The 27309-nt window shown below is 58.2% G+C and overlaps 1 protein-coding gene across 1 annotated transcript in view; it reads right to left on the reverse strand.

Moving 5' to 3' along the window:
• LOC147106511 (myosin-binding protein C, cardiac-type-like) overlaps positions 1 to 27309 on the reverse strand; it is a 191436-nt gene that overhangs the window by 46182 nt on the left and 117945 nt on the right. Inside the window, exons 14-15 of the mRNA XM_086007469.1 lie at positions 6576 to 6771; positions 3313 to 3452 (exon numbers count right to left, since the gene is read on the reverse strand). Of these exons, the coding sequence (XP_085863595.1) occupies positions 3313 to 3452; positions 6576 to 6771 (336 nt within the window). The remainder of the gene's footprint in view (positions 1 to 3312; positions 3453 to 6575; positions 6772 to 27309) is intronic.

The following is a 27309-nucleotide window of genomic DNA, read 5'->3' on the forward strand; positions in this document are numbered from 1 at the left end:
CCTCCCCCCCGCCCCCCCGTTCACTCGCCCTCCCTCGCCTCTACTCCCGCCACTCCCCCCTCCCCCCCTCTCCCCCCGCTCTCTCCCCCTCCCCCTCTCCCCCTCCCCCTCCCCCCTCCCCCCTCCCTCCCCCTCCCCCTCCCCCTCCCCCTCGCTCTCTCCCCCCTCTCCCCCTCCCCCTCGCTCTCTCCCCCCTCCCCCCGCTCTCTCTCCCCTCCCCCCCGCTCCCCTCGCCCTCCCCTCCCCCCTCCCCCCTCGCTCTCTCCCTCCCCCCTCTCCCCCTCCCCTCCCTCTCCCTCGCTCTCTCCCCTCCCCCTCTCCCCCGCTCTCTCCCCCTCCCCCCGCTCTCTCCCCCTCCCTCCCCCTCCCCCTCTCTCTCTCCCCCTCCCCCTCGCTCTCTCCCCCTCCCCCTCGCTCTCTCCCCCTCCCCCCCCTCCTCCCCTCGCTCTCTCCCCTCCCCTCTCCCCCGCTCTCTCCCCCTCCCCCTCCCCCTCTCTCCCCCCTCCCCCCCTCTCTCCCCCCTCCTCCCCCTCTCCCCTCCCCCTCGCTCTCTCCCCCCTCCCCCTCGCTCTCTCCCCCTCCCTCCCCCTCGCTCTCTCCCCTCCCCCTCGCTCTCTCTCCCCTCCTCCCCCTCGCTCTCTCCCCTCCCCCTCGCTCTCTCCCCTCCCCTCGCTCTCTCCCCTCCCCCTCGCTCTCTCCCCTCCCCCTCGCCTCTCTCCCCTCGCTCTCTCCCCTCGCTCTCTCCCCCTCCCCCCGCTCTCTCCCCTCCCCCTCGCTCTCTCCCCTCCCCTCGCTCTCTCCCCCTCCCCCTCGCTCTCTCCCCCTCCCCCTCGCTCTCTCCCCCTCCTCCCCCTCCCTCGCTCTCTCCCTCTCCCCCTCGCTCTCTCCCCTCCCCCTCGCTCTCTCCCCCTCCCCCTCGCTCTCTCCCCCTCGCTCTCTCCCCCTCCCCCTCGCTCTCTCCCCTCCCCCTCGCTCTCGTCCTCCTCCCTCCCCCTCGCTCTCTCCCCCGCTCCTCCCTCCCTCGCTCTCTCCTCCCCTCCACCGCTCTCTCCCCCTCCCCCTGCGCTCTCCCCCCTTCCCCCCCGCTCTCTCCCCCTCCCCCCGCTCTCTCCCCCTCCCACTCGCTCTCCCCCCTCCCCCCGCTCTCTCCCTCCCCCTCGCTCTCTCCCCCTCCCCCTCGCTCTCTCCCCACCCCACCCCCGCTCTCTCCCACTCCCCCTGCGCTCTCCCCCTCCCCCGCTCTCTCCCCCTCCCCCTCGCTCTCTCCCCCTCCCCCGCTCTCTCCCCCTCCCCCTCGCTCTCTCCCCCTCGCTCTCTCCCCTCCCCCCCGCTCTCTCCTCCTCCCCCTGCGCTCTCCCCTCCCCCGCTCTCTGCCCCTCTCCCCCTCCCCCTCGCTCTCTCCCCTCCCCCTCGCCCTCCCCCCGCTCTCTCCCCTCCCCCTCGCTCTCTCCCCCTCCCCCTCCCCCCCGCTCTCTCCCCCTCCCCCGCTCTCTCCCCTCCCCCCCGCTCTCTCCCCCTCCCCCTCGCTCTCTCCCCCTCCCCCTCGCTCTCTCCATTCCCCCCCCGCTCTCTCCCCCTCCCCCTCGCTCTCTCCCCTCCCCCCCCGCTCTCTCCCCCTCCCCCTGCGCTCTCCCCTCCCCCGCTCTCTCCCCCTCTCCCCCTCCCCCTCGCTCTCCCCTCCCCCCCCGCTCTCTCCCCTCCCCCTGCGCTCTCCCCTCCCCCGCTCTCTCCCCCTCTCCCCCTCCCCCTCGCTCTCCCCTCCCCCTCGCTCTCTCCCCTCCCCCCGCTCTCTCCCCTCCCCCCGCTCTCTCCCCCTTCCCCCGCTCTCTCCCCTCCCCCTCGCTCTCTCCCCCTCCCCCTCGCTCTCTCCCCTCCCCCCGCTCTCTCCCCCTCCCCCCGCTCTCTCCCCTTCCCCCTCCCCCTCTCCCCCTCCCCCTCGCTCTCTCCCCCTCCCCCCGCTCTCTCCCCCTCCCCCTCGCTCTCTCCCCCTCCCCCTCTCCCCCTCCCCCGCTCTCTCCCCCTCCCCCTCGCTCTCCCCCTCCCCCTCGCTCTCTCCCCTACCCCCGCTCTCTCCCCTACCCCCGCTCTCTCCCCTCCCCCTCGCTCTCTCCCCCTCCCCCTCGCTCTCTCCCCTCCCCCCCGGTCTCTCCCCTCCCCCTCGCTCTCTCCTCTCTCCCCCTCCACCTCGCTCTCTCCCCTCCCCCCGCTCTCTCCCCCTCCCCCGGCTCTCTCCCCCTCCCCCTCCCCCCCGCTCTCTCCCCCCTCCCCCACTCTCTCCCTCTCCCCCCGCTCTCTCCCCCTCCCCCCGCTCTCTTCCCCTCCCCCTGCGCTCTCCCCCCTCCCCCCGCTCTCTCCCCCTCCCCCTGCGCTCTCCCCCTGCTCTCTCCCCCTCCCCTCGCTCTCACCCCTCCCCCCGCTCTCTCCCCTCCCCCGCTCTCTCCCCCTCCCCCCGCACTCTCCCCCCGCTCTCTCCCCTCCCCCGCTCTCTCCCCCTCCCCCCGCTCTCTCCCCCTCCCCCGCTCTCTCCCCCTCCCCTCGCTCTCTCCCCCTCCCCCTGCGCTCTCCCCCCGCTATCTCCCCTCCCCCGCTCTCTCCCCTCCCCCCGCTCTCTCCCCCTCCCCCTTGCTCTCTTCCCCTCCCCCCGCTCTCTCCCCCTCCCCCGTTCTCTCCCCTCCCCTCGCTCTCTCCCCCTCCCCCTGCCCCTCGCTCTCCCCCTCCCCCCGCTCTCTCCCCCTCCCCCCGTTCTCTCCCCCTCCCCCTCGCTCTCTCCCCTCCACCCGCTCTCTCCCCTCCCCCCGCTCTATCCCCTCCTCCCCGCCCACTCCCCTCACCCCCGCTATCTCCCCTCCCCCCCCGCTCACTACCCCCTCCCCCTCGCTCACTCCCCCGCAGAGTGGAGCGAGAGGCAGCGGTCAGAGTGGCAGTGGTCAGAGAGGCAGCGATCAGAGTAGAGCGAGAGGCAGCGGTCAGAGTGGCAGTGGTCAGAGAGGCAGCGATCAGAGTAGAGCGAGAGGCAGCGGTCAGAGTGGCAGTGGTCAGAGTGGCAGTGGTCAGAGTGGCAGCGTTCAGAGTGGCAGCGAGAGGCAGCGGTCAGAGTGGCAGCGGTCAGAGTGGCAGCGAGAGGCACCGGTCAGAGTGGCAGCGAGAGGCAGCGGTCAGAGTGGCAGTGGTCAGAGTGGCAGCGGTCAGAGTGGCAGTGGTCAGAGGCGCAGCAGTCAGAGTGGCAGCGAGAGGCAGCGGTCAGAGTGGAGCGAGAGGCAGCGGTCAGAGTGGCACTAGTCAGAGTGGCAGCTCATTCCAGCACATTCTTACCATGGTCTTCTTGTCAGCCTTCTGGATGGTGTATCCGGTGATTTCAGTGTTGCCGTTGTCCTTGGGGGGCTGCCAGGCCAGAGCCACGTTCAATCCCCAAACCTCCGTCACCTTCACCTTCAACGGGGGGCCAGGCTTTTCTGGGGAAGGCAACGCGGGGGGGGGTGAAGATTAGTCGGGCAGACTGAGCGAGGGCCATCAACACTGGGGCAGGAGGGACTACACTCAGTGTAGAGGGAGCTTTACTCTGTATCTAACCCGTGCAGTACCTGCCCTGGGAGTGTTTGTTGGGACAGTGTAGAGGGAGCTTTACTCTGTATCTAACCCGTGCTGTACCTGCCCTGGGAGTGTTTGTTGGGACAGTGTAGAGGGAGCTTTACTCTGTATCTAACCCGTGCTGTACCTGTCCTGGGAGTGTTTGATGGGACAGTGTAGAGGGAGCTTTACTCTGTATCTAACCCGTGCTGTACCTGCCCTGGGAGTGTTTGACAGACAGTGTAGAAGGAGCTTTACTCTGTATCTAACCCATGCTGTACCTGCCCTGGGAGTGTTTGATGGGACAGTGTAGAGGGAGCTTTACTCTGTATCTAACCCGTGCTGTACCTGCCCTGGGAGTGTTTGTTGGACAGTGTAGAAGGAGCTTTACTCTGTATCTAACCCATGCTGTACCTGCCCTGGGAGTGTTTGATGGGACAGTGTAGAGGGAGCTTTACTCTGTATCTAACCCGTGCTGTACCTGCCCTGGGAGTGTTTGTTGGACAGTGTAGAAGGAGCTTTACTCTGTATCTAACCCGTGCTGTACCTGCCCTGGGAGTGTTTGATGGGACAGTGTAGAAGGAGCTTTACTCTGTATCTAACCCGTGCTGTACCTGCCCTGGGAGTGTTTGATGGGACAGTGTAGAGGGAGCTTTACTCTGTATCTAACCCGTGCTGTACCAGCCCTGGGAGTGTTTGATGGGACAGTGTAGAGGGAGCTTTACTCTGTATCTAACCCGTGCTGTACCTGCCCTGGGAGTGTTTGATGGGACAGTGTAGAGGGAGCTTTACTCTGTATCTAACCTGTGCTGTACCTGCCCTGGGAGTGTTTGATGGGACAGTGTAGAGGGAGCTTTACTCTGTATCTAACCCGTGCTGTACCTGCCCTGGGAGTGTTTGATGGGACAGTGTAGAGGGAGCTTTACTCTGTACCTAACCCGTGCTGTACCTGCCCTGGGAGTGTTTGATGGGACAGTGTAGAGGAAGCTTTACTCTGTATCTAACCCCGTGCTGTACCTGTCCTGGGAGTGTTTGATGGGACAGTGTAGAGGGAGCTTTACTCTGTATGTAAACCGTGCTGTACCTGCCCTGGGAGTGTTTGATGGGATAGTGTAGAGGGAGCTTTACTCTGTACCTAACCCGTGCTGTACCTGTCCTGGGAGTGTTTGATGGGACAATGTAGAGGGAGCTTTACTCTGTATCTAACCCGTGCTGTACCTGCCCTGGGAGTGTTTGATGGGACAGTGTAGAGGGAGCTTTACTCTGTATCTAACCCGTGCTGTACCTGCCCTGGGAGTGTGTGATGGGACAGTGTAGAGGGAGCTTTACTCTGTATCTAACCTGTGCTGTACCTGCCCTGGGAGTGTTTGATGGGACAGTGTAGAGGGAGCTTTACTCTGTATCTAACCTGTGCTGTACCTGCCCTGGGAGTGTTTGATGGGACAGTGTAGAGGGAGCTTTACTCTGTATCTAACCCGTGCTGTACCTGCCCTGGGAGTGTGTGATGGGACAGTGTAGAGGGAGCTTTACTCTGTATCTACTAGCTTTACTCTGTATCTAACCCGTGCTGTACCTGTCCTGGGAGTGTTTGATGGGACAGTGTAGAGGGAGCTTTACTCTGTATCTAACCCGTGCTGTACCTGTCCTGGGTGTGTTTGATGGGACAGTGTAGAGGGAGCTTTACTCTGTATCTAACCCGTGCTGTACCTGCCCTGGCGGTGTTTGATGGGACAGTGTAGAGGGAGCATTACTCTGTATCTAACCTGTGCTGTACCTGCCCTGGGAGTGTGTGATGGGACAGTGTAGAGGGAGCTTTACTCTGTACCTAACCCGTGCTGTACCTGCCCTGGGAGTGTGTGATGGGACAGTGCAGAGGGAGCTTTACTCTGTATCTAACCCGTGCTGTACCTGTCCTGGGAGTGTCTGATGGGACAGTGTAGAGGGAGCTTTACTCTGTATCTAACCCGTGCTGTACCTGTCCTGGGAGTGTTTGATGTGACAGTGTAGAGGGAGTTTTACTCTGTATCTAACCTATGCTGTACCTGCCCTGGGAGTGTTTGATGGGACAGTGTAGAGGGAGCTTTACTCTGTATCTAACCCGTGCTGTACCTGCCCTGGGAGTGTTTGATAGGACAGTGTAGAGGGAGCTTTACTCTGTATCTAACCCGTGCTGTACCTGCCCTGGGAGTGTTTGATGGGACAGTGTAGAGGGAGCTTTGCTCTGTATCTAACCCGTGCTGTACCTGCCCTGGGAGTGATTGATGGGACAGTGCAGAGGGAGCTTTACTCTGTATCTAACCCGTGCTGTACCTGCCCTGGGAGTGTTTGATGGGACAGTGTAGAGGGAGTTTTACTCTGTATCTAACCCGTGATGTACCTGCCCTGGGAGTGATTGATGGGACAGTGTTTTTTTTTATTCATTGATGGGATGTGGGCGTCGCTGGCTGGCTAGGCCTGCATTTAGTGCCCATCCCTAATTGCCCTTGAGAAGATGGTGGTGAGCCGCCTTCTTGAACCGCTGCAGTCCATATGGTGTAGGTACACCCACAATGCTGTTAGGAAGGGAGTTCCAGGATTTTGGCCCAGCGACAGTGAAGGAACGGCGATACAGGTCCAAGTCAGGATGGTGTGTAGCTTGGAGGGGAACTTGTAGGTGGCGATGTTCCCATGCGTCTGCTGCCCTTGTCCTTCTAAGTGGTAGAGGTCGCGGGTTTGGAAGGTGCTGTTGAAGGAGCTTTGGCGAGTTGCTGCAGTGCATCTTGTAGATGGTGCACACTGCAGCCACAGTACGCCGGTGGTGGAGGGAGTGAATGTTGAAGGTGGTGGATGGGGTGACAATCAAGTGGGCTGCTTTATCCTGAATGGTGTCGAGGTTCTTGAGTGTTGAGGCAGCTTTACTCTGTATCTAACCCATGCTGTACCTGCCCTGGGAGTGTTTGATGGGACAGTGCAGAGAGAGATGCAGTTCTGGTTGTAGTTGTTGCATGCTCTCCGCGATGCTTTCTCACCTATCACCTGGATGTGGATGCTGGCTCTGTCCTGCGAGTTCTCGATCTGTACCTGCAGTTGGTAAATTCCCGAGTGCTGGCGCTGCGCCCTGCGGATGAACAAGATGGTGTCTGTGTCGCCATTGCGGATGCTGACCGTCTTGACGTCCAGGGGCTGCTCGTCTTTCAGCCACGTGATCACTGGTCTGGGCTTACCCTGTACAGTGGACAAGGGCACCAGTTACTGTCAGAGGGTGTCAGCAAATGGAGCTTAGCATTCTCGTCATTACACGGGATCATGGAGACTCACTGTCACTCCACACAGGAGAGGGGCAGAGGGATACAGCAGGAAACGCAGAGAACTCCCATGATCTTCTTCGAATACTGCCATGGGATCTTTTACATCCACCTGAGAGAGCAGACGGGGTCGCGGTTTAACGACAGTGCAGCACTCCCTCAGTACTGCCCCTCCGACAGTGCCGCACTCCCTCAGTACTGTCCCTCCGACAGTGCAGCACTCCCTCAGTACTGTCCCTCCGACAGTGCAGCACTCCCTCAGTACTGCCCCTCTGACAGTGCAGCACTCCCTCAGTACAGTCCCTCCGACAGTGCAGCACTCCCTCAGTACTGCCCCTCCGACATTGCAGCGCTCCCTCAGTACTGCCCTTCTTACAGTGCAGCGCTCCCTCAGTGCTGACCCTCCGACAGTACACCACTCCCTCAGTACAGTCCCTCCGACAGTGCAGCGCTCCCTCAGTGCTGACCCTCCGACAGTGCAGCGCTCCCTCAGTACTGCCCCTCTGACAGTGCAGCGCTCCCTCAGTACTGCCCCCGCCAACATTGCAGTGCTCCCTCAGTACTGCCCTTCTGACAGCGCAGCGCTCCCTCAGTACTGTCTCTCTGACAGTGCAGCACTCCCTCAGTACTGCCCCTCCGACAGTTCAGTACTCCCTCAGTACTGCCCCTCAGACAGTGCAGCACTCCCTCAGTACTGCCCCTCCATCCTGGATTATGTGCACAAGTCTCTGGAGAGGGAATGGTATCTACGACCTTCTGACTCAGCGAGGAGAGTGTTCCCACTGACCCAGGGCTGCTACCACTCTGAGTGGCCAACCGTGCCCAGAGACCATGAAGGCCAGTGAGATGTCCTCAAACACAGTGACGGGGCCCCAACGTCACGTAGCAAGGCAGAAGGCTGATGTGCCTCTCCTGTAAACTCGCACGGGATGGCCTTCCGCACTTGCAATGTTGGTGTTGAAGGTTTTTGCCTGCTGGTCAAGTATGTCGGAAGCTGATGTGGTTGAAACGCATGGGCACGGTGCCCCTTGAACCTCAAGTAATCAATCCCGGTGGGTGAGGGTCTTGCAACAGCATGTGGATCTCCCTCCCCACCCCAGAGAATTAGAGTGGGGGAGGGGCCAGCACTGGCTCCCCTTCCCCCTCCTCGACGCTGATGGGGGGTGGGCGGGGGGGGGCTGGCATTAGCTCCTCCTCCCCATATGTGGATCAGACTCCCTGTCTCCTCCTGTCCCTGAGTCCTCAGCAGCGGAGGCTCTGAGTATAGTGCAGATCCTACAGTGCTGTGCTGAATATATCCTATGGTGTTTGTCCCGAGTGTCTGACATTCCAACACATCAGCAGCTGCCCGTGCGTGCTCATTTAATGTGTGAGTGATGGCTGGGCCGCAAGGCCTCTCCCGCCTGCTCCCTTTCACCAGCTGACCCTCAGGGAGCTGTGCTTATGCAGGTATTGTGCAGGAATCCAGACCCAGCGCTGGTCACAGTGTCTCGGCACACAGCCAGCTCCGCTTCCGAAGACAGTGCAAATCTCACGTCCCACATATTGCTCATTCCTTCTCTTCCTCTGCTCCCTCCACCCATCCCCCTCCCCTCCAATCACCCACCTGCCACTCGTAGATCACTCCCTGGGCTGTAGAAGTGCTCAAACTGGTTCCAGTCCCCCATTTCCTGTCCCAGTGCCTGCTGCAGTTTGAAACATAGAAACATAGAAGATAGGAGCAGGAGTAGGCCATTCGGCCCCTCGAGCCTGCTCCGCCATTCAATGAGATCATGGCTGATCATCCAAATTCAGTACCCGGTCCCTGCCTTCTCCCCATATCCCTTGATCCCTTTAGCCTTAACAAATATATCCAAATCTTTCTTGAATATACTTAATGAACTGGCCTCCACCACCCTTTGTGGCAGAGAATTCCACAGGTTCACCACTCTCTGGGTGAAGAAATTCCTCCTAATTTCAGTCCTAAATGGCTTACCCCTTATCCTTAGACTGTGACCCCTGGTTCTGGACTCCCCCGCCATCAGAAACATCCTTCCTGCATCTAGTCTGTCCAGGCCTGACAGAATTTTATAGGTTTCGATGAGATCCCCTCTCAATCTTCTAAACTCCAGTGAGTATAAGCCCAATCGACACAATCTCTCCTCATACGTCATTCCTGCCATCCCAGGTATCAGCCTGGTGAATCTTCGCTGCACTCCTTCCATGGCAAGAACGTCCTTCCTCAGGTAAGGCGACCAAAACTGCACACAATACTCAAGGTGTGGTCTCACCAAGGCCCTGTACAACTGCAGCAAGACATCCTTGTTCTTGTACTCGAACCCTCTTGCTATGAAGGCCAACATACCATTTGCCTTCTTAACCGCCTGCTGCACCTGCATGCTTACCTTCAGCGACTGGTGCACAAGGACACCCAGGTCTCTTTGCACTTCCCCTTCTCCCAATCTATTGCCATTCAAATAATAATCTGCCTTCCTGTTTTTGCCACCAAAGTGGATAACCTCACATTTATCCACATTATAGTGCATTTGCCATGTTTCTGCCCAATCACCCAACCTGTCCAAATCATGCTGGAGTTTCACGACATCCTCCTCACAGCATACCCTCCCACCCAGCTTTGTGTTGTCTGCAAACTTGGAGATATTACATCCAATTACCTCGTCCAGATCATTAATATATATTGTGAACAGCTGGGGTCCTAGGACCGATCCTTGCGGTACCCCACTAGTCACTGCCTGCCACTTGGAAAACGACCCGTTTATTCCAACTCTTTGCTTTCTGTCCGCCAACCAGTTCTCTATCCAAGTCAATACCTTGCCCCCAATCCCATGTGCCTTAACTTTGCACGCTAATCTCTTATGCGGGACCTTATCGAAAGCCTTCTGAAAGTCCAAATACACCACATCCACTGGTTCTCCCTTATCTATTTTACCAGTTACATCCTCAAAAAATTCCAGTAGATTAGTCAAGCATGATTTACCTTTTGTAAATCCATGTTGACTTTGTCTGATCCAGTCACTGCTTTCCAAGTGCTCTGCTATTACATCTTTTATAATGGACTCTAGCATTTTCCCCACTACCGATGTCAAGCTTACCGGTCTATAATTCCCCACCTTTTCTCTACCACCTTTTTTGAATAGTGGGGTAACATTAGCTACCCGCCAATCCATGGGTACCGTTCCAGAGTCTATCGAGTTCTGGAAGATGACCAGCAATGCATCTACTATTTCTAGGGCCACTTCCTTAAGTACCCTGGGATGTAGATTATCAGGCCCTGGGGATATATCGGCCTTCAGTCCCATCAATTTTCCTAACACCATTTCCCTACAAATACTGATTTATTTCAGTTCCACCCTTTCATCAGACCCTATGTTCCCCAGCATCTCTGGGAGGTTATTTGAGTCCTCCTTTGTGAAGACAGAACCAAAATATGTATTTAGTTGGTCTGCCATTTCTTTGTTCCCCATTATAAATTCCCCTGATTCTGACTGCAAGGGACCTACGCTTGACTTCACCAATCTTTTTCTCTTCACATATCTATAAAAGCTTTTACAGTCAGTGTTTATGTTCCCTGCCAGCTTACTCTCATATTCTATTTTCCCTTTCTTAATTAATCCCTTTGTCCTCCTTTGTTTAATCCTAAACTGCTCCCAATCCTCAGGATTATTGCTTTTTCTGGCCAATTTATATGCCCTCTCCTTGGACCTTATGCTATCCCTAATTTCCCTTGTTAGCCACGGTTGGGTCACCTTTTTTGTTTTATCTTTATGCCAAACTGGGATGAACAAATTCTGTAGTTCATCCAGTCGGTCTTTGAATGTTTGCCATTGCCTACCCTCCATCAACCCTTTGAGTGCCATTCCCCAATCAATCCTACCCAACTCGCTCCTCAGACCATCGTAGTTTCCTTTATTTAAATTGAGGACCCTAGTCTCCGAGTCAACCACTTCATTCTCCATCTTAATGAAGAATTCGATCATATTATGATCGCTCCGACCCAAGGGGCCTCGTACAACAAGATTGCTAATTAATCCTTTCTCGTTACATAATACCCAGTCTAAGATGGCCTGATCTCTGGTTGGTTCCTCGACATATTGGTCCAGGAAACCATCCCGTAAACACTCCAGGAATTCCTCCTCCACAGTATTGTTACTAATTTGGTTGGCCCAATCTATAAGTCGATTAAAGTCACCCATGATGACTGCTGTGCCCTTATTGCACGCTTCTTTAATTTCTCTTTTAATGCCATCCCCAACCTCCGCCTTACTGTTTGGAGGTCTATAAACCACTCCCACTAACGTTTTTTTCCCCTTAGTATTTCTCAATTCTACCCATACAGATTCCACCTCATCAGAGCTAATATCCTTCATTACAATTGTGTTAATCCCTTCTTTAACCAGTAATGCTACCCCACCTCCCTTTCTTTTTTGCCTATCTTTCCTGAATATCGAATACCCCTGGATGTTGAGTTCCCAGTCCTGGCCTTCCTTGAGCCACGTTTCCATAATCCCAACCAAATCGTATTTGTTTACTTCTATTTGCGCAGCCAATTCATCCACCTTATTACAAATGCTCCTCGCATTAAGACACAAAGCCTTCAGGCTTGTTTTTTTAACGCTCTTAGACCTATTAGAATTATTATTTACTGTGGTCATGTTTGATTTAAACCGTTGATTTCTCTGACTGCCACTTTTGTTTTTCTCATTCCTATCTTTTGCTTTTATCCTGTCCTCTGTCTCCCTACTCAGTTTCCCAACCCCCTGCCATTTTAGTTTAAACCCTCCCCCACAGCACCAGCAAACACTCCCCCTAGGACATCGGTTCCAGCCCTGCCCAGGTGCAAACCGTCCGGTTTGAACTGGTCCCACCTCCCCCAGAACCGGTTCCAATGTCCCAAGAACTTGAATCCCTCCCCGTTGCACCATTCACCTAGCCATGTATTTATCTGAAATATCCTTCTATTTCTACTCTGACTAGCACGTGGCACTGGTAGCAATCCTGAGATTACAACCTTTGAGGTCCTGTTTTTTAATTTATCTCCTAACTCCCTATATTCCGCTTTTAGGACCTCATCCCGCTTTTTACCTATATCGTTGGTGTCTATATGCACCACGACAACTGGCTGTTCACCCTCCCCTTCCAAGATGTTCTGCAGCCGCTCCGAGACATCCTTGACCCTTGCACCAGGGAGGCAGCACACCATCCTGGAGTCTCGTTTGCGGCCGCAGAAACGCCTATCTATTGCCCTTACAATTGAATCCCCTATTACTATAGCTCTACCCCACTTTTTCCTCCCATTCTGTGCAGCAGAGCCACCCCTGGTGCCAGGAAGTTGGCTGCTGCTGCCTTCCTCTGATAAGCCATCCCCCCCAACAGTGCTCAAAGTGTTGGAGAGGGGGATGGCCACAGGGGACCCCTGCACTACCTGCCTGCGCCTAGTACTCTGCCTGTTGGTTACCCGTTCCCTTTCTTCCTGTCCAACCTCTATCTGCGGTGTGTCCAACTCCATAAATGTGCTATTCACGATGTCCTGAGCATCGTGAACGCTCCAGTATGTATCCAATCGCAGCTCCAGCGCCGCAATGGGGTCTGTCAGTAGCTGCAGCTGGATGCACTTCCTGCACATGTAGTTGTCAGGAACACAGGAAGTGTCCCTGAGTTCCCAAATATCGCAGGAGGAGCAGATCACGGGGCCCGGCTGTCCTGCCATGACATACCCTTTAATTAATTGAATTTAAATTAAATCAATCAATCCCACTAATTACACTACAGTTAACTGGTTTACCAACAGTCCCTGCTACACTAGAGAGACCTTAGAAACTATAAACCAGAGTTAAAGTTTAAAAAAAGAGAGAAATACTCACCAACCAATCACTTACCTGCTTCCTGGTGACGTCACACTTTGATTACTTTTTACCTCTCTCCCCCGCTGTTGAATTGGTCGGGCTGCTCCTCACTCACTGCCGCCGATGCTCAGTGTTCCCACGCAGGCCCGCTCTGGTCGGGCTGCTCCTCACTCACTGCCGCCGATGCTCAGTGTTCCCACGCAGGTCCGCTCTGGTCGGGCTGCTCCTCACTCACTGCCGCCGATGCTCAGTGTTCCCACGCAGGCCCGCTCTGGTCGGGCTGCTCCTCACTCACTGCCGCCGATGCTCAGTGTTCCCACGCAGGCCCGCTCTGGTCGGGCTGCTCCTCACTCACTGCCGCCGATGCTCAGTGTTCCCACGCAGGCCCGCTCTGGTCGGGCTGCTCCTCACTCACTGCCGCCGATGCTCAGTGTTCCCACGCAGGTCCGCTCTGGTCGGGCTGCTCCTCACTCACTGCCGCCGATGCTCAGTGTTCCCACGCAGGCCCGCTCTGGTCGGGCTGCTCCTCACTCACTGCCGCCGATTTAAAACTGCAGCCGATGCTCAGTGTTCCCACGCAGGTCCGCTCTGGTCGGGCTGCCCCTCACTCACTGCCGCCGGGACTGTCCTGGGGCCCAAAGCTCCAGATCACTGTCACCAGCTCTTTCAGAGAGAGGACACGGGGCAATGAGGGAATGGGGAAAACACAGGGGAATGGGACTGAGGGGAGAGCTGTATCAGAGAGAGGGCACGGGGCGATGGGCGAATAGGGAAAGGACAGGGGAATGGGACTGAGGGGAGAGCTGTATCAGAGAGAGGGCACGGGGCAATGGGGGAATGGGGAAAGGACAAGGGAATGGGACTGAGGGGAGAGCTGTATCAGAGAGAGGGCACGGGGCGATGGGGGAATGGGGAAAGGACAGGGGATTGGGACTGAGGGGAGAGCTGTATCAGAGAGAGGGCACGGGGCGATGGGGGAATGGGGAAAGGACAGGGGAATGGGACTGAGGAGAGAGCTGTATCAGAGAGAGGGCACGGGGCGATGGGGGAATGGGGAAAGGACAGGGGAATGGGACTGAGGGGAGAGCTGTATCAGAGAGAGGGCACGGGGCGATGGGGGAATGGGGAAAGGACAGGGGAATGGGACTGAGGGGAGAGCTGTATCAGAGAGAGGGCACGGGGCGATGGGGGAATGGGGAAAGGACAGGGGAATGGGACTGAGGGGAGAGCTGTATCAGAGAGAGGGCACGGGGGTGATGGGGGAATGGGGAAAGGACAGGGGAATGGGACTGAGGGGAAAGCTGTATCAGAGAGAGGGCACGGGGCGATGGGGGAATGGGGAAAGGACAGGGGAATGGGACTGAGGGGAGAGCTGTATCAGAGAGAGGGCACGGGGTGATGGGGAATGTACTCTGGGTGGGGGACTTCAATGTCCATCACTAAGAGTGGCTCGGTAGCACCACTACTGACCGAGCTGACTGAGTCCTGAAGGACATAGTCTGGGCCTGCGACAGGTGGTCAGAGAACCAACATGAGGGAAAAAACTACTTGCCTCATCCTCACCAATCTACCTGCCACAGATGCATCCATGAAAGTATTGGTAGCAGTGACCACTGCACAGTCATTGTGGAGACGAAGTCCCGTCTGAGGACACCCTCCATCGTGTTGTGTGTCACTACCACCGTGCTAAATGCGATAGATTCAGAACAGATCTAGCAGCTCAAAATTGGGCACCCATGAGACGCTGTGGGCCATCAGCAGCAGCAGAATTGTATTCTAACACAATCTGTAACCTCATGGCCCGGCATATCCCTCACTCCACCATTACCATCAAGCCAGGGGACCAACCCTGGTTCAATAAGAACTGTAGAAATGCATGCCAGGAGCAGCACCAGGCGTACCTAAAAATGAGGTGCCAACCTGGGGAAGCTGCAACACGGGACTACATGCATGCTAAAAAGTGGAAGCAGCATGCTATAGACAGAGCTAAGCGATCCCACAACCAATGGATCAGATCAAAGCTCTGCAGTCCTGCCACATCCAGTCATGAATGGTGGTGGACCATTAAACAACTAACGGGAGGAGGAGGCTCCATGAATATCCCCATCCTCAATGATGGTAGAGCCCAGCACGTGAGTGCGAAAGACAAGGCTGAAGTGTTTGCAACTATCTTCAGCCAGAAGTGCCGAGTGGATGATCCATATCGGCCTACTGCTGAGGTCCCCACCTTCAGAGAAGCTAGTCTTCAGCCAATTCGATTCACTGTACTTGATATCAAGAAACGGCTGAGCACACAGGATACAGCAAAGGCTATGGGCCCCGAAAACATCCCAGCTATCGTGCTAAAGACTTGTGTTCCAGAACTATCCGCACATCTAGCCAAGCTGTTCCAGTACAGCTACAACACTGGCATCTATCCGACAATGTGGAAAACTGCCCAGGTATGTCCTGTCCACAAATAGCAGGACAAATCCAACCCAGCCGATTACCGCACCATCAGTCTACTCTCAATCAACAGCAAAGTGATGGAAGGTGTCATCAACAGTGCTATCAAGCGGCACTTACTCACCAACAACCTGCTCACTGATGTCCAGTCTGGGTTCTGCCAAGACCACGCTGCTCCTGACCTCAGTACAGCCTTGGTCCAAACATGGACAAAGGAACTGAATTCCAGAGGTGAGGTGAGAGTGAGAGTGACTGCCCATGAAATCAAGGCAGCATTTGACCAAATGTGGCATCAAAGAACCCTAAAGAACTGAAGTCAATGGGAATCGGGGAGAAAACGCTCCACTGGCTGGAGTCATACCGAGCACAAAGGAAGACGGTTGTGGTGATTGAAGGTCAATCATCACAGCCCCAGGACATCGCTGCAGGAGTTCCTCAGGGCAGTGTCCTAGGCCCAACCATCTTCAGCTGCTTCATCAACGACCTTCCCTCCAACATAAGGTCAGAAATGGGAATGTTCACTGGTGACTGCACAGTGTTCAGCGCCATTCACAACTCCTCAGATAATGAAGTTCGTGCCTGCATGCAACAAGACCTGGACAACGTTCAGGCTTGGGCTGATAAGTGGCAGGTAACATTCACGCCACAGAAGTGCCAGGCAATGACTCTCTCCAACAAGCGAGCGTTTAACCACCGCCCCTTGACATTCAACGACATTACCATCACCGAATCCCCCACCATCAATATCCTGGGGGGCAGCATTGACCAGAAACTTAACTGGACCAGCCACATAAATACTGTGGCAACAAGAGCAGGTCAGAGGCTGGGGATTGTGCGGCGAGTGATTCACCTCCTGACTCCCCAAAGCCTTTTCACCATCTACAAGGCACAAGTAAGGAGTGTGATGCAATATTCTCCCCTTGCCTGGATGAGTGCAGCTCCAACAACACTCGAAGCTCGACACCATCCACAACAAAGAAGCCCACTTGATTCGCACCCCATCGACCACCTTAAGCATTCACTCCATCCATCACCAATGTACCGTGGCTGCAGTGTGTACCATCTACAAGATGCACTGCAGCAACACGCCAAGGCTTCTTCGGCAGCACCTCCCAAACCCGCGACCTCTTCCACCTAGAAGGACAAGGGCAGCAGTGGCGATGGGGAAAGGACAGGGGAATGGGACTGAGGGGAGAGCTGTATCAGAGAGAGGGCACGGGGCGATGGGGGAATAGGGAAAGGACAGGGGAACGGGACTGAGGGGAGAGCTGTATCAGAGAGAGGGCACGGGGCGATGGGGGAATGGGGAAAGGACAGGGGAATGGGACTGAGGGGAGAGCTGTATCAGATAGAGGGCACTGGGCGATGGGGGAATGGGGAAAGGACAGGGGAATGGGAGTGAGGAGAGAGCTGTGTCAGAGAGAGGGCACAGGGCGATGGGGGAATGGGGAAAGGACAGGGGAATGGGACTGAGGGGAGAGCTGTATCAGAGAGAGGGCACGGGGCGATGGGGGAATGGGGAAAGGACAGGGGAATGGGACTGAGGAGAGAGCTGTATCAGAGAGAGGGCACGGGGGGATGGGGGAATGGGGAAAGGACAGGGGAATGGGACTGAGGACAGAGCGGTATCAGAGAGAGGGCACGGGGCGATGGGGGAATGGGGAAAGGACAGGGGAATGGGACTGAGGGGAGAGCTGTATCAGAGAGAGGGCACGGGGCGATGGGGGAATGGGGAAAGGACAGGGGAATGGGACTGAGGAGAGAGCTGTATCAGAGAGAGGGCACGGGGCGATGGGGGAATGGGGAAAGGACAGGGGAATGGGACTGAGGGGAGAGCTGTATCAGAGAGAGGGCAAGGGGCGATGGGGGAATGGGGAAAGGACAGGGGAATGGGACTGAGGAGAGAGCTGTATCAGAGAGAGGGCACGGGGCGATGGGGGAATGGGGAAAGGACAGGGGAATGGGACTGTAGGGAGAGCTGTATCAGAGAGAGGGCACGGGGCGATGGGGGAATGGGGAAAGGACAAGGGAATGGGACTGAGGACAGAGTGGTATCAGAGAGAGGGCACGAGGCGATGGGGAAATGGGGAAAGGACAGGGGAATGGGACTGAGGGGAGAGCTGAATCAGAGAGAGGGCACGGGGCGATGGGGGAATGGGGAAAGGACGGGCGATTGGGACTGAGGAGACAGCTGTATCAGAGAGAGGGCACGGGGCGATGGCGGAATGGGGAAAGGACAGGGGAATGGTGCTGAGGGGAGAGCTGTATCAGAGAGAGGGCACAGGGCGATGGGGGAATGGGGAAAGGACAGGGGAATGGGACTGAGTGGAGAGCTGTATCAGAGAGAGGGCACGGGGCGAGGGGCGAATGGGGAAGGACAGGGGAATGGGACTGAGGGGAGAGCTGTATCAGAGAGAGGGCACGGGGCGATGGGGGAATGGGGAAAGGACAGGGGAATGGGACTGAGGGGAGAGCTGTATCAGAGAGAGGGCACGGGGCGATGGGGGAATGGGGAAAGGACAGGGGAATGGGACTGAGGGGAGAGCTGTATCAGAGAGAGGGCACGGGGCGATGGGAGAATGGGGAAAGGACAGGGGAATGGGACTGAAGGGAGAACTGTATCAGAGAGAGGGCACAGGGCGATGGGGGAATGGGGAAAGGACAGGGGAATGGGACTGAGGGGAGAGCTGTATCAGAGAGAGTGCACGGGGCGATGGGAGAATGGGGAAAGGACAGGGGAATGGGACTGAAGGGAGAGCTGTATCAGAGAGAGGGCACGGGGCGATGGGGGAATGGGGAAAGGACAGGGGAATGGGACTGAGGGGAGAGCTGTATCAGAGAGAGGGCACGGTGCGATGGGGGAATGGGGAAAGGACAGGGGAATGGGACTGAGGGGAGAGCTGTATCAGAGAGAGGGCACAGGGCGATGGGGGAATGGGGAAAGGACAGGGGAATGGGACTGAGGGGAGAGCTGTATCAGAGAGAGGGCACGGGGCGATGGGGGAATGGGGAAAGGACAGGGGAATGGGACTGAGGGGAGAGCTGTATCAGAGAGAGGGCACGGGGCGATGGGGGAATGGGGAAAGCACAGGGGAATGGGACTGAGGGGAGAGCTGTATCAGAGAGAGGGCACGGGGCGATGGGGGAATGGGGAAAGGACAGGGGAATGGGACTGAGGGGAGAGCTGTATCAGAGAGAGGGCACGGGGCGATGGGGGAATGGGGAAAGCACGGGGGAATGGGACTGAGGGGAGAGCTGTATCAGAGAGAGGGCACGGGGCGATGGGGGAATGGGGAAAGGACAGGGGAATGGGACTGAGGACAGAGCAGTATCAGAGAGAGGGCACGAGGCGATGGGGAAATGGGGAAAGGACAGGGGAATGGGACTGAGGGGAGAGCTGCATCAGAGAGAGGGCACGGGGCGATGGGGGAATGGAGAAAGGACAGGGGAATGGGACTGAGGGGAGAGCTGCATCAGAGAGAGGGCACGGGGCGATGGGGGAATGGGGAAAGGACAGGGGAATGGGACTGAGGGGAGAGCTGTATCAGAGAGAGGGCACGGGGCGATGGGGGAATCGGGAAAGGACAGGGGAATGGGACTGAGGGGAGAGCTGTATCAGAGAGAGGGCACGGGGCGATGGGGGAATGGGGAAAGGACAGGGGAATGGGACTGAGGGGAGAGCTGTATCAGAGAGAGGGCACGGGGCGATGGGGGAATGGGGAAAGGACAGGGGAATGGGACTGAGGAGAGAGCTGTATCAGAGAGAGGGCACGGGGCGATGGGGGAATGGGGAAAGCACAGGGGAATGGGACTGAGGGGAGAGCTGTATCAGAGAGAGGGCACGGGGCGATGGGGGAATGGGGAAAGCACAGGGGAATGGGACTGAGGGGAGAGCTGTATCAGAGAGAGGGCACGGGGCGATGGGGGAATGGGGAAAGGACAGGGGAATGGGATTGAGGGGAGAGCTGTATCAGAGAGAGGGCACTGGGCGATGGGGGAATGGGGAAAGGACAGGGGAATGGGACTGAGGGGAGAGCTGTATCAGAGAGAGGGCACTGGGCGATGGGGGAATGGGGAAAGGACAGGGGAATGGGACTGAGGGGAGAGCTGTATCAGAGAGAGGGCACTGGGCGATGGGGGAATGGGGAAAGGACAGGGGAATGGGACTGAGGGGAGAGCTGTATCAGAGAGAGGGCACGGGGCGATGGGGGAATGGGGAAAGGACAGGGGAATGGGACTGAGGGGAGGGCTGTATCAGAGAGAGGGCATGGGGCGATGGGGGAATGGGGAAAGGACGGGAATGGGACTGAGGGGAGAGCTGTATCAGAGAGAGGGCACGGGGCGATGGGGGAATGGGGAAAGGACAGGGGAATGGGACTGAGGAGAGAGCTGTATCAGAGAGAGGGCACGGGGCGATGGGGGAATGGGGAAAGGACAGGGGAATGGGACTGAGGGGAGAGCTGTATCAGAGAGAGGGCACGGGGCGATGGGGGAATGGGGAAAGGACAGGGGAATGGGATTGAGGGGAGAGCTGTATCAGAGAGAGGGCACGGGGCGATGGAGGAAGGGGGAAAGGACAGGGGAATGGGACTGAGGGGAGAGCTGTATCAGAGATAGGGCACGGGGCGATGGAGGAAGGGGGAAAGGACAGGGGAATGGGACTGAAGGGAGAGCTGTGTCAGAGAGAGGGCACGGGTCGATTGGGGAATGGGGAAAGGACAGGGGAATGGGACTGAGGAGAGAGCTGTATCAGAGAGAGGGCACGGGGCGATTGGGGAATGGGGAAAGACAGGGGAATGGGACTGAGGGGAGACCTGTATCAGAGAGGGGGCACAGGGCGATGGGGGAATGGGGAAAGGACAGGGGAATGGGACTGAGGAGAGAGCTGTATCAGAGAGAGGGCACAGGGCGATGGGGGAATGGGGAAAGGACAGGATAATGGGACTGAGGGGAGAGCTGTATCAGAGAGAGGGCACAGGGCGATGGGGGAATGGGGAAAGGACAGGGGAATGGGACTGAGGGGAGAGCTGTATCAGAGAGAGGGCACGGGGCGATGGGGGAATGGGGAAAGGACAGGGGAATGGGACTGAGGGGAGAGCTGTATCAGAGAGAGGGCACAGGGCGATGGGGGAATGGGGAAAGGACAGGAGAATGGGACTGAGGGGAAAGCTGTATCAGAGAGAGGGCACAGGGCGATGGGGGAATGGGGAAAGGACAGGGGAATGGGACTGAGGGGAGAGCTGTATCAGAGAGAGGGCACGGGGCGATGGGGGAATGGGGAAAGGACAGGGGAATGGGACTGAAGGGAGAGCTGTATCAGAGAGAGGGCACGGGGCGATGGCGGAATGGGGAAAGGAGAGGGGAATGGGACTGAGGTGAGAGCTGTATCAGAGAGAGGGCACGGGGCGATGGGGGAATGGAGAAAGGACAGGGGAATGGGACAGCTGTGTCACAGAGAGGGCACGGGGCGATGGGGGAATGGGGAAAGGACAGGGGAATGGGACTGAGGGGAGAGCTGTATCAGAGAGAGGGCACGGGGCGATGGGGGAATGGGGAAAGGACAGGGGAATGGGACTGAGGGGAGAGCTGTATCAGAGAGAGGGCAGGGGGCGATGGGGAAAGGACAGGGGAATGGGACTGAGGGTAGAGCTGTATCAGAGAGAGGGCACGGGGCGATGGGGGAATGGGGAAAGGACAGGGGAATGGGACTGAAGGGAGAGCTGTATCAGAGAGAGGGCACGGGGCGATGGGGGAATGGGGAAAGGACAGGGGAATGGGACTGAGGGGAGAGCTGTATCAGAGAGAGGGCACGGGGCGATGGGGGAATGGGGAAAGGACAGGGGAATGGGACTGAGGGGAGAGCTGTATCAGAGAGAGGGCAAGGGGCGATGGGGGAATGGGGAAAGGACAGGGGAATGGGACTGAGGAGAGAGCTGTATCAGAGAGAGGGCACGGGGTGATGGGGGAATGGGGAAAGGACAGGGGAATGGGACTGAGGAGAGAGCTCTATCAGAGAGAGGGCACGGGGCGATGGGGGAATGGGGAAAGGACAGGGGAATGGGACTGAGGGGAGAGCTGTATCTGAGAGAGGGCACGGGGCGATGGGGGAATGGGGAAAGGACAGGGGAATGGGACTGAGGGGAGAGCTGTATCAGAGAGAGGGCACGGGGCGATGGGGGAATGGGGAAAGGATGGGGGAATGGGACTGAGGAGAGAGCTGTATCAGAGAGAGGGCACGGGGCGATGGGGGAATGGGGAAAGGACAGGGGAATGGGACTGAGGGGAGAGCAGTATCAGAGAGAGGGCACGGGGCGATGGGGGAATGGGGAAAGGACAGGGGAATGGGACTGAGGGGAGAGCTGTATCAGAGAGAGGGCACGGGGCGATGGAGGAAGGGGGAAAGGACAGGGGAATGGGACTGAGGGGAGAGCTGTATCAGAGATAGGGCACGGGGCGATGGAGGAAGGGGGAAAGGACAGGGGAATGGGACTGAAGGGAGAGCTGTATCAGAGAGAGGGCACGGGGCGATGGGGGAATGGGGAAAGGACAGGGGAATGGGACTGAGGAGAGAGCTGTATCAGTGAGAGGGCACGGGGCGATGGGGGAATGGGGAAAGGACAGGGGAATGGGACTGAGGGGAGAGCTGTATCAGAGAGAGGGCACGGGGCGATGGGGGAATGGGGAAAGGACGGGAATGGGACTGAGGGGAGAGCTGTATCAGAGAGAGGGCACGGGGCGATGGGAGAATGGGGAAAGGACAGGGGAATGGGACTGAGGGGAGAGCTGTATTAGAGAGAGGGCACGGGTCGATGGGGGAATGGGGAAAGGACAGGGGAATGGGACTGAGGAGAGAACTGTATCAGAGAGAGGGCACGGGGCGATTGGGGAATGGGGAAAGACAGGGGAATGGGACTGAGGGGGGAGCAGTAACAGAGAGAGGGCACGGGGCGATGGGGGAATGGGGAAAGGACAGCGGAATGGGACTGAGGGGGGAGCTGTATTAGAGAGAGGGCACGGGGCGATGGGGGAATGCGGAAAGGACAGGGGAATGGGACTGAGGGGAGACCTGTATCAGAGAGGGGGCACGGGGCGATGGGGGAATGGGGAAAGGACAGGGGAATGGGACTGAGGAGAGAGCTGTATCAGAGAGAGGGCACGGGGCGATGGGGGAATGGGGAAAGGACAGGGGAATGGGACTGAGGGGAGAGATGTATCAGAGAGAGGACACGAGGCTATGGGGGAATGGGGAAATGACAGGGGAATGGGACTGAGGAGAGAGCTGTATCAGAGAGAGGGCACAGGGCGATGGGGGAATGGGGAAAGGACAGGATAATGGGACTGAGGGGAGAGCTGTATCAGAGAGAGGGCACAGGGCGATGGGGGAATGGGGAAAGGACAGGGGAATGGGACTGAGGGGAGAGCTGTATCAGAGAGAGGGCACGGGGCGATGGGGGAATGGGGAAAGGACAGGGGAATGGGACTGAGGGGAGAGCTGTATCAGAGAGAGGGCACAGGGCGATGGGGGAATGGGGAAAGGACAGGAGAATGGGACTGAGGGGAAAGCTGTATCAGAGAGAGGGCACAGGGCGATGGGGGAATGGGGAAAGGACAGGGGAATGGGACTGAGGGGAGAGCTGTATCAGAGAGAGGGCACGGGGCGATGGGGGAATGGGGAAAGGACAGGGGAATGGGACTGAGGGGAGAGCTGTATCAGAGAGAGGGCACGGGGCGATGGGGGAATGGGGAAAGGACAGGGGAATGGGACTGAAGGGAGAGCTGTATCAGAGAGAGGGCACGGGGCGATGGCGGAATGGGGAAAGGACAGGGGAATGGGACTGAGGTGAGAGCTGTATCAGAGAGAGGGCACGGGGCGATGGGGGAATGGAGAAAGGACAGGGGAATGGGACTGAGGGGAGAGCTGTATCAGAGAGAGGGCACGGGGCGATGGGGGAATGGGGAAAGGACAGGGGAATGGGACTGAGGTGAGAGCTGTGTCACAGAGAGGGCACGGGGCGATGGGGGAATGGGGAAAGGACAGGGGAATGGGACTGAGGGGAGAGCTGTATCAGAGAGAGGGCACGGGGCGATGGCGGAATGGGGAAAGGACAGGGGAATGGGACTGAGGTGAGAGCTGTGTCACAGAGAGGGCACGGGGCGATGGGGGAATGGGGAAAGGACAGGGGAATGGGACTGAGGGGAGAGCTGTATCAGAGAGAGGGCACGGGGCGATGGGGGAATGCGGAAAGGACAGGGGAATGGGACTGAGGGGAGACCTGTATCAGAGAGGGGGCACGGGGCGATGGGGGAATGGGGAAAGGACAGGGGAATGGGACTGAGGGGAGAGCTGTATCAGAGAGAGGGCACAGGGCGATGGGGGAATGGGGAAAGGACAGGATAATGGGACTGAGGGGAGAGCTGTATCAGAGAGAGGGCACAGGGCGATGGGGGAATGGGGAAAGGACAGGGGAATGGGACTGAGGGGAGAGCTGTATCAGAGAGAGGGCACGGGGCGATGGGGGAATGGGGAAAGGACAGGGGAATGGGACTGAGGGGAGAGCTGTATCAGAGAGAGGGCACGGGGCGATGGGGGAATGGGGAAAGGACAGGGGAATGGGACTGAGGGGAGAGCTGTATCAGAGAGAGGGCAGGGGGCGATGGGGAAAGGACAGGGGAATGGGACTGAGGGGAGAGCTGTATCAGAGAGAGGGCACGGGGCGATGGGGGAATGGGGAAAGGACAGGGGAATGGGACTGAGGGGAGAGCTGTATCAGAGAGAGGGCACGGGGCGATGGGGGAATGGGGAAAGGATGGGGGAATGGGACTGAGGAGAGAGCTGTATCAGAGAGAGGGCACGGGGCGATGGGGGAATGGGGAAAGGACAGGGGAATGGGACTGAGGGGAGAGCAGTATCAGAGAGAGGGCACGGGGCGATGGGGGAATGGGGATAAGACAGGGGAATGGGACTGAGGAGAGAGCTGTATCAGAGAGGGCACGGGGCGATGGGGGAATGGGGAAAGGACAGGGGAATGGGACTGAAGAGAGAGCTGGATCAGAGAGAGAGCACAGGGTGATGGGGGAATGGGGAAAGGACAGGGGAATGGGACTGAGGAGAGAGCTGTATCAGAGAGAGGGCACGGGGCGATGGGGGAATGGGGAAAGGACAGGGGAATGGGACTGAGGGGAGAGCTGTATCAGAGAGAGGGCACGGGGCGATGGGGGAATGGGGAAAGGATGGGGGAATGGGACTGAGGAGAGAGCTGTATCAGAGAGAGGGCACGGGGCGATGGGGGAATGGGGAAAGGACAGGGGAATGGGACTGAGGGGAGAGCTGTATCAGAGATAGGGCACGGGGCGATGGGGGAATGGGGAAAGGACAGGGGAATGGGACTGGGACTGAGGGGAGAGCTGTATCAGAGAGAGGGCACGGGGCGATGGAGGAAGGGGGAAAGGACAGGGGAATGGGACTGAAGGGAGAGCTGTATCAGAGAGAGGGCACGGGGCGATGGGGGAATGGGGAAAGGACAGGAGAATGGGACTGAGGAGAGAGCTGTATCAGAGAGAGGGCACGGGGCGATGGGGGAATGGGGAAAGGACAGGGGAATGGGACTGAGGAGAGAGCTGTATCAGAGAGAGGGCACGGGGCGATGGGGGAATGGGGAAAGGACAGGGGAATGGGACTGAGGGGAGAGCTGTGTCAGAGAGAGGGCACGGGGCGATGGGGGAATGGGGAAAGGACAGGGGAATGGGACTGAGGGGAGTGCTGTATCAGAGAGAGGGCACGGGGCGATGGGGGAATGGGGAAAGGACAGGGGAATGGGACTGAGGGGAGAGCTGTATCACAGAGAGGGCACAGGGCGATGGGGGAATGGGGAAAGGACAGGGGAATGGGACTGAGGGGAGAGCTGTATCAGAGAGAGGGCACGGGGCGATGGGGGAATGGGGAAAGGACGGGAATGGGACTGAGGGGAGAGATGTATCAGAGAGAGGGCACGGGGCGATGGGAGAATGGGGAAAGGACAGGGGAATGGGACTGAGGGGAGAGCTGTATTAGAGAGAGGGCACGGGTCGATGGGGGAATGGGGAAAGGACAGGGGAATGGGACTGAGGAGAGAACTGTATCAGAGAGAGGGCACGGGGCGATTGGGGAATGGGGAAAGACAGGGGAATGGGACTGAGGGGGGAGCAGTAACAGAGAGAGGGCACGGGGCGATGGGGGAATGGGGAAAGGACAGCGGAATGGGACTGAGGGGGGAGCTGTATCAGAGAGAGGGCACGGGGCGATGGGGGAATGCGGAAAGGACAGGGGAATGGGACTGAGGGGAGACCTGTATCAGAGAGGGGGCACGGGGCGATGGGGGAATGGGGAAAGGACAGGGGAATGGGACTGAGGAGAGAGCTGTATCAGAGAGAGGGCACGGGGCGATGGGGGAATGGGGAAAGGACAGGGGAATGGGACTGAGGGGAGAGATGTATCAGAGAGAGGACACAAGGCGATGGGGAATGGGGAAATGACAGGGGAATGGGACTGAGGAGAGAGCTGTATCAGAGAGAGGGCACAGGGCGATGGGGGAATAGGGAAAGGACAGGATAATGGGACTGAGGGGAGAGCTGTATCAGAGAGAGGGCACGGGGCGATGGGGGAATGGGGAAAGGACAGGAGAATGGGACTGAGGGGAGAGCTGTATCAGAGAGAGAGCACGGGGCGATGGGGGAATGGGGAAAGGACAGGGGAATGGGACTGAGGGGAGAGCTGTATCAGAGAGAGGGCACGGGGCGATGGGGGAATGGGGAAAGGACAGGGGAATGGGACTGAGGGGAGTGCTGTATCAGAGAGAGGGCACAGGGCGATGGGGGAATGGGGAAAGGACAGGAGAATGGGACTGAGGGGAAAGCTGTATCAGAGAGAGGGCACAGGGCGATGGGGGAATGGGGAAAGGACAGGGGAATGGGACTGAGGGGAGAGCTGTATCAGAGAGAGGGCACGGGGCGATGGGGGAATGGGGAAAGAACAGGGGAATGGGACTGAAGGGAGAGCTGTATCAGAGAGAGGGCACGGGGCGATGGCGGAATGGGGAAAGGACAGGGGAATGGGACTGAGGTGAGAGCTGTATCAGAGAGAGGGCACGGGGCGATGGGGGAATGGAGAAAGGACAGGGGAATGGGACAGCTGTGTCACAGAGAGGGCACGGGGCGATGGGGGAATGGGGAAAGGACAGGGGAATGGGACTGAGGGGAGAGCTGTATCAGAGAGAGGGCACGGGGCGATGGGGGAATGGGGAAAGGACAGGGGAATGGGACTGAGGGGAGAGCTGTGTCAGAGAGAGGGCAGGGGGCGAAGGGGAAAGGACAGGGGAATGGGACTGAGGGGAGAGCTGTATCAGAGAGAGGGCACGGGGCGATGGGGGAATGGGGAAAGGACAGGGGAATGGGACTGAGGAGAGAGCTGTATCAGAGAGAGGGCACGGGGCGATGGGGGAATGGGGAAAGGACAGGGGAATGGGACTGAGGGGAGAGCTATATCAGAGAGAGGGCACGGGGCGATGGGGGAATGGGGAAAGGACAGGGGAATGGGACTGAGGGGAGGGCTGTATCAGAGAGAGGGCACGGGGCGATGGGGGAATGGGGAAAGGACAGGGGAATGGGACTGAGGGGAGAGCTGTATCAGAGTGAGGGCACGGGGCGATGGGGGAATGGGGAAAGGACAGGGGAATGGGACTGAGGGGAGAGCTGTATCAGAGAGAGGGCATGGGGCGATGGGGGAATGGGGAAAGGACAGGGGAATGGGACTGAGGGGAGAGCTGTATCAGAGAGAGGGCACGGGGCGATGGGGGAATGGGGAAAGGACAGGGGAATGGGACTGAGGGGAGAGCTCTATCAGAGAGGGCACGGGGCGATGGGGGAATGTGGAAAGGACAGGGGAATGGGACTGAGGGGAGAGCTGTATCAGAGAGAGGGCACGGGGCGATGGGGGAATGGGGAAAGGACAGGGGAATGGGACTGAGGGGAGAGCTGTATCAGAGAGAAGGCGCGGGGCGATGGGGGAATGGGGAAAGGACAGGGGAATGGGACTGAGGGGAGAGCTGTATCAGAGAGAGGGCACGGGGCGATGGGGGAATGGGGAAAGGACAGGGGAATGGGACTGAGGGGAGAGCTCTATCAGAGAGGGCACG

Source organism: Somniosus microcephalus, chromosome 15, assembly GCF_052327205.1.
Source record: "Somniosus microcephalus isolate GS21.2 chromosome 15, FLI_Smic_1.0, whole genome shotgun sequence".
In the NCBI taxonomy this organism is placed as follows: Eukaryota; Metazoa; Chordata; class Chondrichthyes; order Squaliformes; family Somniosidae; genus Somniosus; species Somniosus microcephalus.